The sequence below is a fragment of the Acanthopagrus latus genome, chromosome 19 (genome assembly GCF_904848185.1).
Source record: "Acanthopagrus latus isolate v.2019 chromosome 19, fAcaLat1.1, whole genome shotgun sequence".
NCBI classification, from domain to species: Eukaryota; Metazoa; Chordata; class Actinopteri; order Spariformes; family Sparidae; genus Acanthopagrus; species Acanthopagrus latus.
The window spans coordinates 8,045,348-8,059,843 of NC_051057.1; the positions used below are offsets into that span (position 1 = coordinate 8,045,348).

Consider the following 14,496-nt stretch of genomic DNA (forward strand, 5'->3'; position numbering starts at 1 on the left):
AGGATTAAATAAGTACTTTTCAGCCATGTCGATGCTTGTTAATAGAATATACTTGGCAACATGCTTTTAATTTTATAATAATTATTTGTTGAACTAATTTGACTTTTTTTGTTTTGTTATGTCTGAGATAGTTTTTAATTCATTCACGTTAATGTGTATTTTCAAGCACATTTACATTTTTGAAAAAAATAAAAACTTTCAAAATGTTACTGTTTATTACAATAATTTGGCAGTAACTCTAAGGATCCCTATGGGTCACACACCTCCTGTTAAAATGAGGCAAAATTTATGTTTCCTGAAACAAATATACTTTTGCTACAAATATCCTTCTTTCCTGGTTTGTCAGACATTACTGAGTGAAAGGGTCGAGATCGAAAATTCCCTTGACAAATTAGTTGATTAAAACCACCTACATTTAAATGAGAGAAGTGTTTATTAACATACATGTCTCTCCTTGACCAGTTTAAAATAACTATCTTAGTGGAGTGCACACACCTGATCCACGTCACAAGCTAGACGCAGGAGCACAGGAAACAGCCTCTTGTGCAGCTTGTACATTGGTGGCAAACTGTTCTCCCCTTCAACCATCTGAGCACTCTTCCCAACCATGTAGACCACCAAGCTGTGGAGCAGCTCACAAGCTGCTACCTGCATCAAACACAGGGGAAACTTGATGTCAACTGTAGTTTGTTTTTCTTGCCATCATATCTAAGCTGTGTTAATTACAACCAAATGATTGCCTCAAATTCATTTTGTGAACAGCCACTGAAGGGGGAAACCCTTCCATATGAGATGACATACTTTAGTGTGTCTGTCACTGGTGGACAGAGCCAGCTCACTAATTCGAGGCAGAAATGGGTCGAGGTAGATGACTGGCTTCATATCAGCGAACGGCACTGCAAAGCTGAGCCTTTTCTCAGAATCCCAGGCAACAAATTTCTTCATCATCTCTTCTGATGACACCACTAAATGTATACAAATAGAGGCCTTTGACCAACAAAAACAGCAAGTATTTCTATTCACACATGTGTCAAGTGTTTAAAAATCATCAATCTGGAACATTGCTAAAATACTGAAAATGTCAGTGGAAAATAGATTAACACAGTGGGTTGGTTATATAAATCCTCACCAGTTACAAGGTTCCTGTTCAGCTTTCCTCCCAGGTGACCGAGCAACTTCACCACCCTGAGCCTCACAATGTCAAGTGGAGCATCTTCCTGCATTCACATAGAAGAAATCAGTACATTCAAATGAAGGGCTTCACTGTTCAGTGTTATCATCCTGCATCAATAGTGGCTGGAAAAGGTAAAAGCCACTAAAGACAAATCGCTCTGTTGAAAGATGTTTTCCCACCATGCTGAGCTGGTTAGATTTTTTCAGGAGCCTTGTCATCACTCGGCTGTATCCTTTGTCACGTCTTGAAGACATAGATGACATCACTTCCCAGTTGCTGTCGTCTTTGTCTAAAGGCAACAACATCTGAATCAGACTTTATGCTTATTGGCTGATATCTTCTTTTATTAAACTGAAAACCATTTAAAATGGGACCAAACCGTCCATCAACTTGACCGCTCAGTATTATGGTCTTACTGTCGGTGGATGTGGTTTTGAGGTATCCATCCAGAAGAGGAAGGACAATAGTGTAGCAGTGCTGCATTGTCTCAGAGGGGATGTGGGAGGACCAGTCCTCAAGAGCGTCTAGGGCTATGTTGGCCAGAGGAACATGGCTCAAACCCAACTTCAGAGCCGCCTAGAAGCACCACACACACGCACACTGTATTTAAGCTGTATTTATTCATCTTCATAATCACGTTTCACAATAAAACAAATGAAAGGACCCACCTCAAGAGCAGGACAGTAGGCCTTGATGTCCAAAGCTATGATGTTGTGATGCAGCGAGAGGACAAATGTCAAGCAGGACGCCAACAGCTCATCTTTATACTGCTTCATTCTCACGCACACCTAGTGGGAAACATGTGTCATCCACACCTCCGACATATTAAATTCAACAGTAATGCCTCATATTAGTTAATTTACACCAGCAAGCAAGCTTATAACACTCCCAGTAAAAATTGTGGAGAGCAGGTACCTCTTTTCCAAACTTAGAGAAGACTGCAAAGCTAGCACTTTTCACTGTGTCGCTCTGGGGGTTTGAAGAGCTTCTCAGGCCAACTCCCTGTTAAAAAACAGATTTGATATGATATTTGTATGATATATTCAATGTTCAATTCAAGTGTACTTCACAACTTAGTTTTTTATTTCTGTTTCCTCAACTCAAAGCCATTATCCTATAACTTGTGTGACTGAGCTTACAAAATGCTTTGCACTAGCAGAACAGTACCTGGTAGTAATTGATTTTCTTGGCAATCTTCATAGCGACAGACAGCAGCTTGTAGAAGCCACTGACGAGCGGGTTTCGTATGGAGTGAAGGATGAGTTCATGGCTTAAAGGATACACCCAGGACTGAAAGTACTCCACATGCTTATTCAGCAACAACTCACTGCAAAACACAAGAAAACAGTGTGATGGACAATGAACCACAAATTTGTGTTAAAATACAGAATATGTACACTTGTTACGGCCCTACAATGCCAAACAGATTGAGCTCCCAGGTTGAAATGTGGATGTAAGAGAATGAAGGACCAAAAGATCAAAGAGTGTCATATATAAAGTATCCAGCACCGTTCAGTTCATATTCAGATACCTTGGAGTATCTTGTGTTGTATCAGTTACCTGCAGAAGTCAACCAGGTTGATAAAGGCAGTGAAATCTTTGATCTTATTGGGCAAAAGATGAGCTGCTGGGTCAGAGGAGGGAAGGACGTGAGCTGCATCATCCGGAGCCTTACAGAGGGGGAGGCAAGTGCCGTGGATTAGTGTTCAAAAGACAGACATCTGAAGATCAATTGAATTATGGTCAAAGTTATACTTCCAACAGAAAGGAAAAAATATGTTGATGGTACATCTCAATGGGTTTTATCCTAATAAACATACTTGAATTCAATTCAACGTTGACATTTTTCTCACCATTAAAAAACAAAAACATGCACATGGTGTTGTTTTTGACATGTGCATCTGTCAACTATCTTTTAAAAGTGTCAAAGAACTAAACTGCAGTAGAACCTAAGAGTGAGACCTCACCTCTTCTCCTGTCGTCACTTTCTGCACTGACAAGTCCAATTTATCCACAATTCGGAGAATCGATCTCACCAACTCATCATAAAGGAGACGGCTCAGAGATACCAGAGCAGCATTGTGACTTTCAAAAGCTCCATCCAGCAATCCTGAATCCTGCAGGATGCCAAAAATGGACAAAAAATAAAACTTATTTGCTCATTAAATGTTGATGAAAACAATCTCCCTTGTAGCTGCTTCCTGTAATGACGGAAGGCATGAGAGGCAAACCTGCTGAAATTAGTTGAGCTTTTTTTTTCATATCTTTAAAAGACAAAACCAAAAAGAGGATAGCTGTACCTTAAGCCGATCACAGTCCAGAAGGCTTTTATACAGAGCAAGATAGTTCTGACTCGACGGAACTTTCCACTTTCCAACACGAATTTGGGCAGACTCAGATGGACCACCGTCTTTGTCCTGAGCAAATGAAAGAAAAGTGTGATTGCAAACAAAACATTCAGGTGAGTAAATATATACACGTGTCTGGACATCAACAAACATGCATCTGACCTCAGCAAGCATGATGGGTTTCGAACAGACGCGAATCAAGCCCTGGTGCACTGAAAAAACAATGGTTAAGGTTTTAGAAGATATCATCACAGACAAGTCAATACAAGAGCAAGCAGATTATATTCACTTCTATTTCCTTTAATAAACACTATGACGGCTTTAAGGTGCAATGTGTTCATGATCGACATACCCACTGAGCTTATGAAAGTCCACAGGACGGGTCCTTTAGAGGCCATGGCCACCAGCACCTTAAGGATGGACCTGCAACACGCAGTCTGCATTCTCTCGCTGTACTGAGGGAAGCTGTCAATCTGCACTACGAGGAGGCGCTCCAGTAGAGGTGTATACACTTCTGGGATCTGAGAGCAAGCACACAGAGCAGATGTTGAAATAAGACAATCAGTGGGAGACAAGTGCATACATGGATGCACAGGTAACGCTGACAGTCTATGGGTATTGTTGTCATTCAGCTGTGGTCAGACTTTAATGACAGACTGAGTTTGTTACCTTGTCCAGGTGAATCAGGACACTTGCAATAGAGTCCAGGAAGCTTGGCAGCTGGTAGAGACTGTCGTCCTCCCCGTCAGACTCAGTCAGATACATCTGCTTACAGCGCTGAATCAGCTCTGTGTACATCAAGTCCACGTCTTGTGGGCAGACTTTCTTGCATGGCTACAGAAAAAGAGTTTTTTATTAAGAAGTCTGGATTGTACATGAACAACAGAAGATTACATTTAAGATTATTTAGTGGATTACACAGGAAACCAAACTGTGATTAAAGCAAACAAAGGCAATTAACATACAGTTGCAAAGAATCCATATCCTCGTATGGCAATGGACAGTTCTTTATGCGTAGAGTCCATGGTCTTAATGATGCCGCAGAACTTCTGCATGAAGAACTTCAGTTTGCTTTTGTGCTCCTCAATATTCTCTGCCACCAGCATCGCAACCTTCAGATGATCATACAAACATTGGTTTTTGGATTTGGGGAAATATGCTTACTATCAACTTCACTTTTCATCACATTTGTCTGGAAAACCCTTGAAGTGTTCACCTGTTTGAGGAAGGATTCAAGTGCATAGTAGCTGGTCTTCTTCATCTCAGCATTGATGTGTCCACAGAGTTTAGACATGACCTCAAACAAAGCTCTGTAGTGGTCCATAAGGCAGCTGCTGAACTGGGATGCATGTCTGGCAATTAGTCTAAGCCCAGCTGTTTAAGAAACAGAGTCAAAGAGATATTAGATTTTTAGGGAGGTTTCTCTTATCTTATTATTCTGCGATGGAAATGGCAGGCCTTACCAAATGTGACTGCATAGCGATTCATTTCCATCTACAGCGCAAGAAAAAAAAAAAAAAAAAAAAAGGGAAAACATACTGTCAGAGGAGGCTTGTCGCATGGTTACACATTAAATTTAAATACAGAGCTGGACTGGAGATCTTTTTTTCACATTCAAAGCTTCTACTGAGATTGATCGCAAATGAAGCTTTAAACATCTCTCGTAAGTGATATGAAAGTGATGATAATATAGGTATGTATGATGTAATATACTATAATAGTGTTAGCTATAGGCTGAAACTGATTTTTTGTTGACGTGGGTATACAAATGTCATTTATGGTGCTGTTTGATTGCTGCTAGACCAGCCCATTAATACAAGTGCAGGCCTCATGTTGTGCGCAGCAAGCAGGAGACTACACAGTTTTTTTGACTGCACTGAAAATGTCATTTCTGAAAGTCTGAACACCAACAAAAATGGACAGAACCTCAGTATTTTGTCGATGAAAACCTGTTGTGAACTTTGGAAAATACTGCATCAACTTCAATAAACTTGGACTTTACAACACTCTTGAGTTTTGGAATTTTTTAGAATTTTAGAATTCCAATGTCAACATTAAATAATGTTTGATCGGTATAGTAAGTAAAATACAATCTATACACAGTTCAGCATGCACTGACACAGTACGCACAAATGTAAGGGTCAATATGATATATTACACTGTAATGCTGTGACACTGACACATTTCTGTTGGTACCATAAATGAATTGAGGTTCAATACACAGCACTGCACATTACATGTACACTTTCCTTGCCAAGTGGGTGCGCCAACCGTTAATGACAGTTGGATAGCTGAGGCAAAGACATTTACCTGGGGACTGATTGCCTTCAGGGCATACTGAAAAATGTCTTTAGACGTTGCTGGATCTGAAATCAGAGAGACACATTAATCATGCTATTCCATTAATTTTATTGGGAAATGTGAGATGAATTGAGAAACACACACACACACACACATCCCACCTTCTTCCATGGTTTTTGTGAAGTTGGCCATCAGAGCAGTGATTCCTCTCAAACATCCAGCTACGACAAAAAGTTTGGGTTCCTTCGTTGAGGATGTCATCTGAAACAAAAACCAGAAAACCCCAAGTGAATGAACACACATCTCACCAGCTGTTTTCAACTGGCTGCATTTGCTCATCACAGTTCAACACTTGGCACAGCCCAAACAAAATATCATGATAATCTCTTTCTTTAGTTTTTTTTTTTTTTTACGTCATCGCTATTTCATCTGTACACACCTGTTCTTTTAGCTCTCCTAGATAGGCTCTGTAGAGTTTGTCGGAGTTGTTGACCATCTCGCTGGGGTGAACCTCTGCAAGAACTCCCAGCAACTCATAGATTTTGCCAAGGACTGTAAAAACAGTAACACAGGTATGACAAATATGCCTTTATTAAGACAATCTCAATTCTGGTGCTTAGGTTTCAGTCAGCAAGGGCCGACTCACCTGAATCTGGTAGTTTGCTCTTCTGACAAAGCTCGCTGTAATATCTGTTGAATATTTCACCGATTCGAAGCTCAGCAGCCACGCTGGACGACTTTGTTGTTTGGAGAACCTGTGGCGAGTATTTGACAAGTCCATATTTAAGTCCATGTTCACAAACATATTAGACAGATTTTCACAAGATATGAATAAGGAATTAGGGCAACAGCGGATCTTTGCTTTTGGTCTGAATGCACAATGTCCTCCTCACCTTGCATGCTTAGGTTTATGTTAAAGAAAATACACTAAATGGAAAAAGAAACCAACCTTAATGAGGAGGTCCAGCACTGGAGTCCTACATTTGGCCACTTTGTCCTTCGTATACACAACCATGCATGTGTCCTGCATAAAAAAGAAGAAACAAAAAGAAACACATTTTATTTGTAGAGACATGTATGCAAGCAAATGTGTTTCTCCTTATGTTTGTTGTACTGGTCCAAGTGTCTTGTGTGTTGAAGTTTGTAATTGCTGACATAAAGAGAAACAGAGGCTCCTTAATGTCAGCCTCAGTTTTGGTCTGATGACGAATCAGTTTGCTTAGAATGAATGGATGCATTCTTTTGTGTAGCCACCTTTCCACTGTTTTCACTGGCTGCAGAATGACGCTTTCGCTCGAAAGGAGGACTTACTCTTATGTCAATGGCGTACGTCTTCTCCCAACCTTTGACTCTAGGTGTGACTCGGTCCAAAAACTTCTCCAAAAAACACAAGATATCAACCCGGGTCTCCCGCAACTGGAAAAGAGATGCTTCCGTCAGCGGGAGAACTTTAAATTCACTCGATTATTGTTCGACTTTTCGTTTTCCTACCTCATCTGATGCCAGGGACTTCCTGAGAAAGCTGAGCAGTCCGTAGTCTTTCGAGAACAACAGGGATGTCTGCAAAGCTTCAAGGTGAAAACGCAAAGGTGGGATCAGACGCATATACATCAAATGACCAACAAACAACAGAATATGAATTATAAACACATCTGTGCAACATGCAAGCCTCTATTAACTTAATGATCTGTTGCTACTCACTCCACAGATTACACATTATTACTTATGCACTATCCTGCAACTGCAAAGAAAACTACCTGATCAGAGTTTTAGTAGAACTAAAAGGTTTCTCGGCAGTGATTATTGTAAAGAATATTTAAGTTTAGCAGAAGGCACAGCTTGTGCTTGTAATGTGACAGTACGACCGCATGTTGCATACAGCATGAACTTCAGAGTGAATCCCCCTGAGGAATAAGGTGCCATGGAGGGAACCTGTGGTCTGAACAACATCCTACACCCTTTATTAATACACAACACTTCATCCTTGCATTTTGATAGTTTCACTAGTACAATAGCCAAGACAAATAATGTAGTTATAATATCTTATTTCAACCTCTATTTACTGAACAAGAATCACATGGCTTTTTTATTGTACTGTGAGAAAGTGTCCCCGCCCCCCAAAACAGAGAGTTTTGGCGGAAGGCGCTGACATGACACGGATAAACTAAACAAAAACACGATTTATCGACGTCACTGGAATCATTTCTGCAAGAGGAACTGATAAGTAGCTTCTAAATATCCACACACCACCGTTTCGAGCGAGGTGTTTAGCGCTCGTCAACAAGAGCAGCTTTACTAACAATAAATTGCCAGATTTTAAATGGAGTTTGGCGCGGATTCGACCCCTTCCAGTGAGGCATTGAGAGGAGCACCCGTTGCCTTACCAAGTTCATTCTCGGTCGGGGCTAGCATGCACTCCTGTCCCAAGTCACCGACAATATCGTGACATTTCAAAGCCGCAGCTCGAGTGTCTTCGTCTGAAAGGGATTCGTGAAGTTTGAGAAGAAGCCCGTGAGTCCCCCCGGCAGTGCTGCTGTCGGGAGAAGACATGGCTGCAGCGCGGAACAAAGTTAAACTAACATTAGCATCCCGAGCACCACGTCACTGTACAACATGTACAACATTCACAGAACAACAGCGCGCCGTCTCAACACACCTAGCTAAAATGCAGCACACTGTCAAGCTAGCCAGCGCATTCAATCTGAAGTTATCAGCACATCAGGAAGAATCAGGATAGGATCTACGCCGTGTGCGCTTCAAAATAAAAGCCCATGGCTGTATACACACCTGTCCCATTTGGATCGAAACTGCTGACTTCCTCATTATAACCATAAAAACAGTATCATTGTTCATTCTGCACATTGTCAGTCGATGTCCTAAATCCAGTAACAGTCTTAAAGGGACAGGGACATTAATTTCAGGGCTGTTTATTTGAATGATTTGATTTTTGATTATTATTATGCCATTGCCCAATATTGTTTAAAGCAAAATACAAAATCAAAGTCAAAAAGTCAACGCATTATTAGTACATTTCACTTGTAGCATACAGTGGTAGTTGTACTTGACTATCATCACCGTAGTCTGTTTCTAATGTCTTGAGAGAGATTAAAATAATCATTTATGTTCATTGATTATTCGCTTCTTATTCTGCAACTTTATTTTGGAACTATTCACCAGAAGTACTACCGTGCTAATATGGCTGCATTAACGCGAGCTTGATGAGTGTAACATGTCGCAGTTCTTCACTCTCACCACTGGGGGGCACTAAATACTCACAATTTTCCAGCTAGTGAGCTCCTCCACCAGCACAGGCGCTCGTCAATAGTGTCATTGTGGTCTAATCTGCAAGTTTCACGTCTTTTTTTTGTGGTGCCATTTACGTTTAATAATGAATGCAAACTTTAAGTCCCATCTGCTGAGTACGATCCTGGCCCATCGTGCAGGACAAATCTTTTATAATCCCATTTTCTCTGGAAATATAATGGAGATAAAACACCATTGAGATTTACACTAGTTAAACAAACAGTATAATTATTAAACTGATCAAAGATTTTTGTTTGTGTGTGCTTAAAATAAAGTGAGATACAACTTTTGAGGCCTACTTTTCTTATGGCATCGATTCACCGATTCACTTCCCCCTATTTCATGTCAAGGACCCCCTCAGGATGGATGCACATTAGACCACAGACCCCCAATTTGAGTGGATTTTGAGTGTCTTTTAACAAAAGTAGGATCATTAGGATCAAACTAGGATCATTAAATATCACAAAAACTCAAAACAACTAAAACACCATGTCCTCTTGTTGTCCCCTGCAGCTGGGGGCTCCCAACAACACGCTCAAGAAACCCCAAATTTGAGAACCACTGACAAAAAACACTACTTTTTCTTACTCAAAAAGGACTGAGGGGTTGTGTGTGTGTTTCTCAGGAGAAAGTCCCAAAGTCCCTGCTCCACAGAAACATACCGCAGGCAGCAGACGAGTGCAAACTATGCCTGCAAAACACACTAGCTATTCAAGTAAGCCTCTATATAAACTGCGGGGATTTACAGCCCGGGCAAACGTTAATAAAGACCGTGCAGCCTCTGCGGCAGTAGTGCATTTGATCTCTATCACTGTGCTTCTTGTGCACAGTTAAATACAAACTCATCAGGCCACTTTATGGAAGTCGCTGAATTTTTATTGGGCCTGTTATCTTTTAACGGAGTGACGTGGTCACGATATTTCACGTTGTTAATTCAGATCGGTCGCATGAGGACAAGTCCGTCAGAATGATACCGGAAGTAGATTGCAATTGTGTTCGGGATTTACACTAACTAATTCAGATGCCAGCCGGATGGATTTATTTTGAAAGGAACAGCCGGATGTGTGACGGTTAAATATGTATGGCTTGACACTTTAAAACTCTAGACACCTGTTGTTATGGGAGGAATACACACGCGTACACACACACACACCAATCACAAGTTCCATCCTACATCACATGGAGAGAGGAGGTGATTGAACGGAGCGGGGCTGAGGCGGACAGACAGTGAGGGGCTCCGGGGGACACGGCGGTGAAAGATAAGGACACACGGCGCTGCGTCTGTGGATTAATTTGTCTTTCTCAAGACTGGCCATTTCTCACGTTTCAGTTCTTTTTTGTCTTCGGGCTGAAATGTTTCAGAATCCAACAGCAGGTGTGTACTTGTGTCTGAGAACTGGACATTTGTTTGAGCAGCGACTAAAGTGAAGTTTCCGTTGATAAATCATGTTAGCTGACGTCTAATCAAGAGGAGAAGTTAGCTGCGGAACGCTACGTTTTACTCTGAAATGTAAGTTAACGCGAGCTCCGTCCACATTTAGCCATTTAACTTAATGCTGCAGTTTGCCGGCAGACCGCCTAACGTTACTTGTTCTGGATCTTTATTCAGTTTTAACCCCTTTCTGTTCTTTTAACACACCTTCAACTCGCGAAGCTTGTATGACTTCATCAAAACCCCAGAGTTCAGATTTCTGCCGAGCTAACGTTTCTGACGTAAACACACAAACGGTCTCCGCGGTTTAGCGCTCTGAACTGCTTGCAAAAGTCGAGATTTTATGACAAGCAGTGCTGCTTTGTAGATTCTATGAATGCCGAACTAAGTAGTGGACATTTATCACCCCGTATTCTTAACCAGGCTTAAACTCGTCATGTTTTATTCAGCTATATGCGATAAAGTCATCACACTTTGAGAGATTTGACCGGCAATGTCGTGTCCTATGATGACCTGTGAGCGGGGACAGGCGCCCGGGCGCAGCGTAGCTGGGACAGCGTGACTTCAACTCTTTCTCTACTGTTTATATTTCAAACACCAAAGAATTGAATCACTTACGCGTACTGCGATGATGTAGATTAATACTGAAAGGGGCATTTGCAAGTGTGAAAGCTGTCATCACACACTGTGATCGAATACTGATTGAATATATCATGTGTCTATACATTTCATGTCCTACATGACGTGTTGCTTCTGAAGGATAGCTCCATGTTTGGGATGTCACAGTTAAAGACTGCTTTGGTCTGTCAGATTATGTTTTGGGTTGTAATTTGTATCATTATTGTATTAAGCTCAAGACTACTGAGACCTGTTCAGCCCTCCAACAATTACTCGATTGAATTACCTCACAAATTGTCCAAAACAGTGCACTGCTTGTGAAACATTGCAGACAAGACAGCAGCACTGTTCAGGAACTGTCCAGCTACACACACACACACACTCAACATTTTCTTCTGATCGACCCATTCAGACTACCTGGAGATTCACTGTTGTCAATTTCAACAGGATATATGGATAATCCACATGTTAATTATTACCAACAAATGGCAGAGAATAAAACATGTCATAGTCGTCTGTACACAATGAAGAACATATGTAGTAGAGCTTCTGAATGAAGAAGACTCCAGTTTACTTGTTTACACCTGTCAGGGTGGATGTCCTGCTAAAGTCCAGCTGGTAGTGTGCCACACCTGTATAAAACAGTACTGTCATGGCATTTTACATGGTTCCTGTGAGAATTAAGTATTTTACTCTCCTTGGCAGCTTCCTCCATCCCTGTTGTGCTGCATTGCTGGGCCTGAGCCGGAGCTGAACTGCCAGTAACAGCCACCAGGCCCGAGGGCCGCTGGACCAATAAGACATGCTGGCTGCCATGCTGCGCCAGAGTACAGGCGGGGGATCAGGAGGAGGCGGCGGGACGGGCAGCGGCGGCGGTGGAACCAAACTTCCCCTGGGCATCTCCCGACTCTCCAGCTCCAGCTTGGGCTCAGCAAGCCCTGCCAGCGCAGGCTCCTGGGTGCCAGGCAGGGTGTCCAAGAGCGGCTCGGTGAGCTCGGACAGTCCAGACGTTCCCACCTCCGATCCGAACTATATTATGCAGCTGGTCAGCGATGTGCGCAAGTTTGCTGATGTGCTTCTGCAACTCAAAGAAGTTTTCAACTCCAAAGGTATGTTTGGACAGAAATGTTGCAAAAGACACACTGTCTTGTAAATTTCTACTGTGTGAGTTGCTTTATCACCATTCTCATCTAACTAAGCAATACTTTTTTGGGGAACTGGTGTCCTGGTTTAATGAATCCTATCAGTCATATTCCCACTAATGGATTGAAACAGTTACTTGAGTAAATTTATCTTCTGCTATTTTGTATCTCCAGTGTCTCTGGGGGTCACCTGTTAATGAGTTGTGGCCACAACAATTGGCCATAGTGAATATGGACTTTTTAGTGCGTTACACATAAAGTTGCTTCTAGGAATTAGCCATGACATGTCGTCACATTTCCTGTGATGACACGAACACATCGTTGTGTTTAAACCCAGCCCTTTCTGCTACATGATTATTATTTTAAAAGGCGTGTGCGTCATTTGATTTCTCAAGTTGCTGCAGCAGTGTAATGGGGCGGGGGGGGGGAGAGAAAATATGAATAGTGTAAACACAGCCAAAGGGATTTGTAACGGACCGAAGCTGCCTGTCAGCTCTTTGTGTACACACTGTTGCTTGTACCACAATGTACACAGACCCAGGTCCATCTACCTGTTTTGTCCCGCTGTGGCCTTGGCTGCTCGGTCAGTCAACCAGCCTTATCTCACTTTTAGTTTGGTTCTTGCCCTCCCTTCTGCAAAGGCAGTGCCTTTACTCGTCTCGGTTTAATAGATTGCTATTACAGGAAAATCTTATTGTTCTCTGAAGTTTTCAGGTAAAAGGGTGTTTATTGCCAAAGATTCTGGGTTTAGAAAGAGTAAAGTACCTTGGAAGGACATTTTAACCTGATATGATAAGGATTCCCTCATTTAATGCCTCAACATTGCTCTGTGGCCACATTAAACAACAGCAACATTCCAGCTGACACTTTTTAAGATGGTATAAAACAGCCTCAAGGTCTGTAATTAACCGGCTTCATCAGTGATGAAATGGACTGTTTCCAAACAATAGGGAAGTGTTGACACAGAGATGTCCTCCTGACTGTGTGTGTGTGTGTGACTGTGTGTGTGTGTTTTTTGTTTTTTTTTTGTGGGCGGTTATTACATTCCTGACTCTGTGTGTTGCGTTGGCTTTTGGCTCAGTCCCAGATTTGTTAATCCCCATACCAGTTTTAAGGAAGGTCTGAATAAGATGAGGTGAAGGTGCAGATGATAGCTTTTTTTTTTTTTTCCCTCCACTCCCTTACCACTGTGCCATGACACCCAAGCCCGGGAAAAAGGAATCCCAGTCTTTGTTTTTTTGTCTGGAGGGGTCAGTAAAGGTGCTTGACCCGTCTGGACATGTCAGAGTGGGCCATGCGGCAGGCACTTTTTAAGCTCGAGAGACTTTGGTGACCTGTCAGCATGCTGAGGATCAAAGCGGTAAATAATCATGTTCAGGAGGTCGATGCCTGCAGCTTTTTGGAGTTGAGGCTTGATTTAAAAGTGAGATATGGCTAGAGCTTTAATGGCTGCGCATTTTTTGTGTCTAACGGCGGATACAGTTGTAATTTTGGTCTGTTTAATAGCAAATAAATACATGGCATGTACACACAGGTTCTTGCAATGTTACAAGGTTGCATAACTGTCATACTAGACTTTTTGCCCTTGCTGTTTGCCATAAAGAAACCGGTTTATAATCTGTGTTCTCTCCAAATAACAACTGCGTAGACTGAGCAGAACGTCAGAACACGAGACCTTAAATGGGCCTAAAAACGAACTCTCGGGAATATAATTCAGTGAGTGTCTGCCCACTCTGCTGCTAATGTAACTGCACACAATTTACAGGTCCAGTAAGCGCAGGCTCAATTATGCAAATAGAGTCACTGAGATGCCAACACGTGATTGTAAAGCAAAGTATTCCCATTAGAGGGCTTATTTGGGCTAAATACAGGAAAGGGCAGATTTGGGAAATTAGGCTGATTAGGATGTAGAAAACAGACCTCTTCTCCACTGGTGAGGAAACAAGCAAAGAGACCATTGTGCCTCGAATTCCAGGAAAAAGTTAAGTTCAGGGTGTGCTCGGATGGAAATCGTTGAAAATGCTTGAATTTTAATGTGGTGTTTTCGGGATTTGGGAAGCACTTGGCCTTCTGATCAAGTGCCTGAAATTGTAATTGCCTTACTTTTATAATAAATTGTATTACCTTGTTTTATATTGACTCAGCCAGCCTACAAATGGTGCCAAGTCTAAAGACAGG

The 14,496-nt window shown here is 41.9% G+C and overlaps 2 protein-coding genes across 4 annotated transcripts in view; one reads left to right on the forward strand and one right to left on the reverse strand.

Moving 5' to 3' along the window:
* prkdc (protein kinase, DNA-activated, catalytic subunit) overlaps window positions 1-8,373 on the reverse strand; it is a 34,156-nt gene extending 25,783 nt beyond the window's left edge. Inside the window, exons 1-25 of the mRNA XM_037079302.1 lie at window positions 8,208-8,373; window positions 7,315-7,391; window positions 7,135-7,239; window positions 6,773-6,847; window positions 6,470-6,578; window positions 6,263-6,375; window positions 5,985-6,084; window positions 5,833-5,888; window positions 4,986-5,016; window positions 4,739-4,896; window positions 4,488-4,634; window positions 4,192-4,356; window positions 3,875-4,043; window positions 3,685-3,734; window positions 3,475-3,591; window positions 3,142-3,291; window positions 2,735-2,844; window positions 2,342-2,501; window positions 2,090-2,176; window positions 1,843-1,962; window positions 1,591-1,750; window positions 1,354-1,463; window positions 1,130-1,217; window positions 802-965; window positions 496-648 (exon numbers count right to left, since the gene is read on the reverse strand). Coding sequence (XP_036935197.1) covers window positions 496-648; window positions 802-965; window positions 1,130-1,217; window positions 1,354-1,463; window positions 1,591-1,750; window positions 1,843-1,962; window positions 2,090-2,176; window positions 2,342-2,501; window positions 2,735-2,844; window positions 3,142-3,291; window positions 3,475-3,591; window positions 3,685-3,734; window positions 3,875-4,043; window positions 4,192-4,356; window positions 4,488-4,634; window positions 4,739-4,896; window positions 4,986-5,016; window positions 5,833-5,888; window positions 5,985-6,084; window positions 6,263-6,375; window positions 6,470-6,578; window positions 6,773-6,847; window positions 7,135-7,239; window positions 7,315-7,391; window positions 8,208-8,373 — 2,940 coding nt within the window. The remainder of the gene's footprint in view (window positions 1-495; window positions 649-801; window positions 966-1,129; window positions 1,218-1,353; window positions 1,464-1,590; window positions 1,751-1,842; window positions 1,963-2,089; window positions 2,177-2,341; window positions 2,502-2,734; window positions 2,845-3,141; window positions 3,292-3,474; window positions 3,592-3,684; window positions 3,735-3,874; window positions 4,044-4,191; window positions 4,357-4,487; window positions 4,635-4,738; window positions 4,897-4,985; window positions 5,017-5,832; window positions 5,889-5,984; window positions 6,085-6,262; window positions 6,376-6,469; window positions 6,579-6,772; window positions 6,848-7,134; window positions 7,240-7,314; window positions 7,392-8,207) is intronic.
* Window positions 8,374-10,241: 1,868 nt separating this feature from the next.
* arhgap29a (Rho GTPase activating protein 29a) overlaps window positions 10,242-14,496 on the forward strand; it is a 34,559-nt gene continuing 30,304 nt past the window's right edge. The window contains exons 1-2 of one of the 3 annotated variants that reach the window (XM_037079171.1): window positions 10,242-10,501; window positions 11,882-12,285. In XM_037079171.1, coding sequence (XP_036935066.1) covers window positions 11,979-12,285 — 307 coding nt within the window. In that variant the 5' untranslated portion in view covers window positions 10,242-10,501; window positions 11,882-11,978. The other 2 variants (XM_037079169.1, XM_037079170.1) reach the window with 2 other exon arrangements.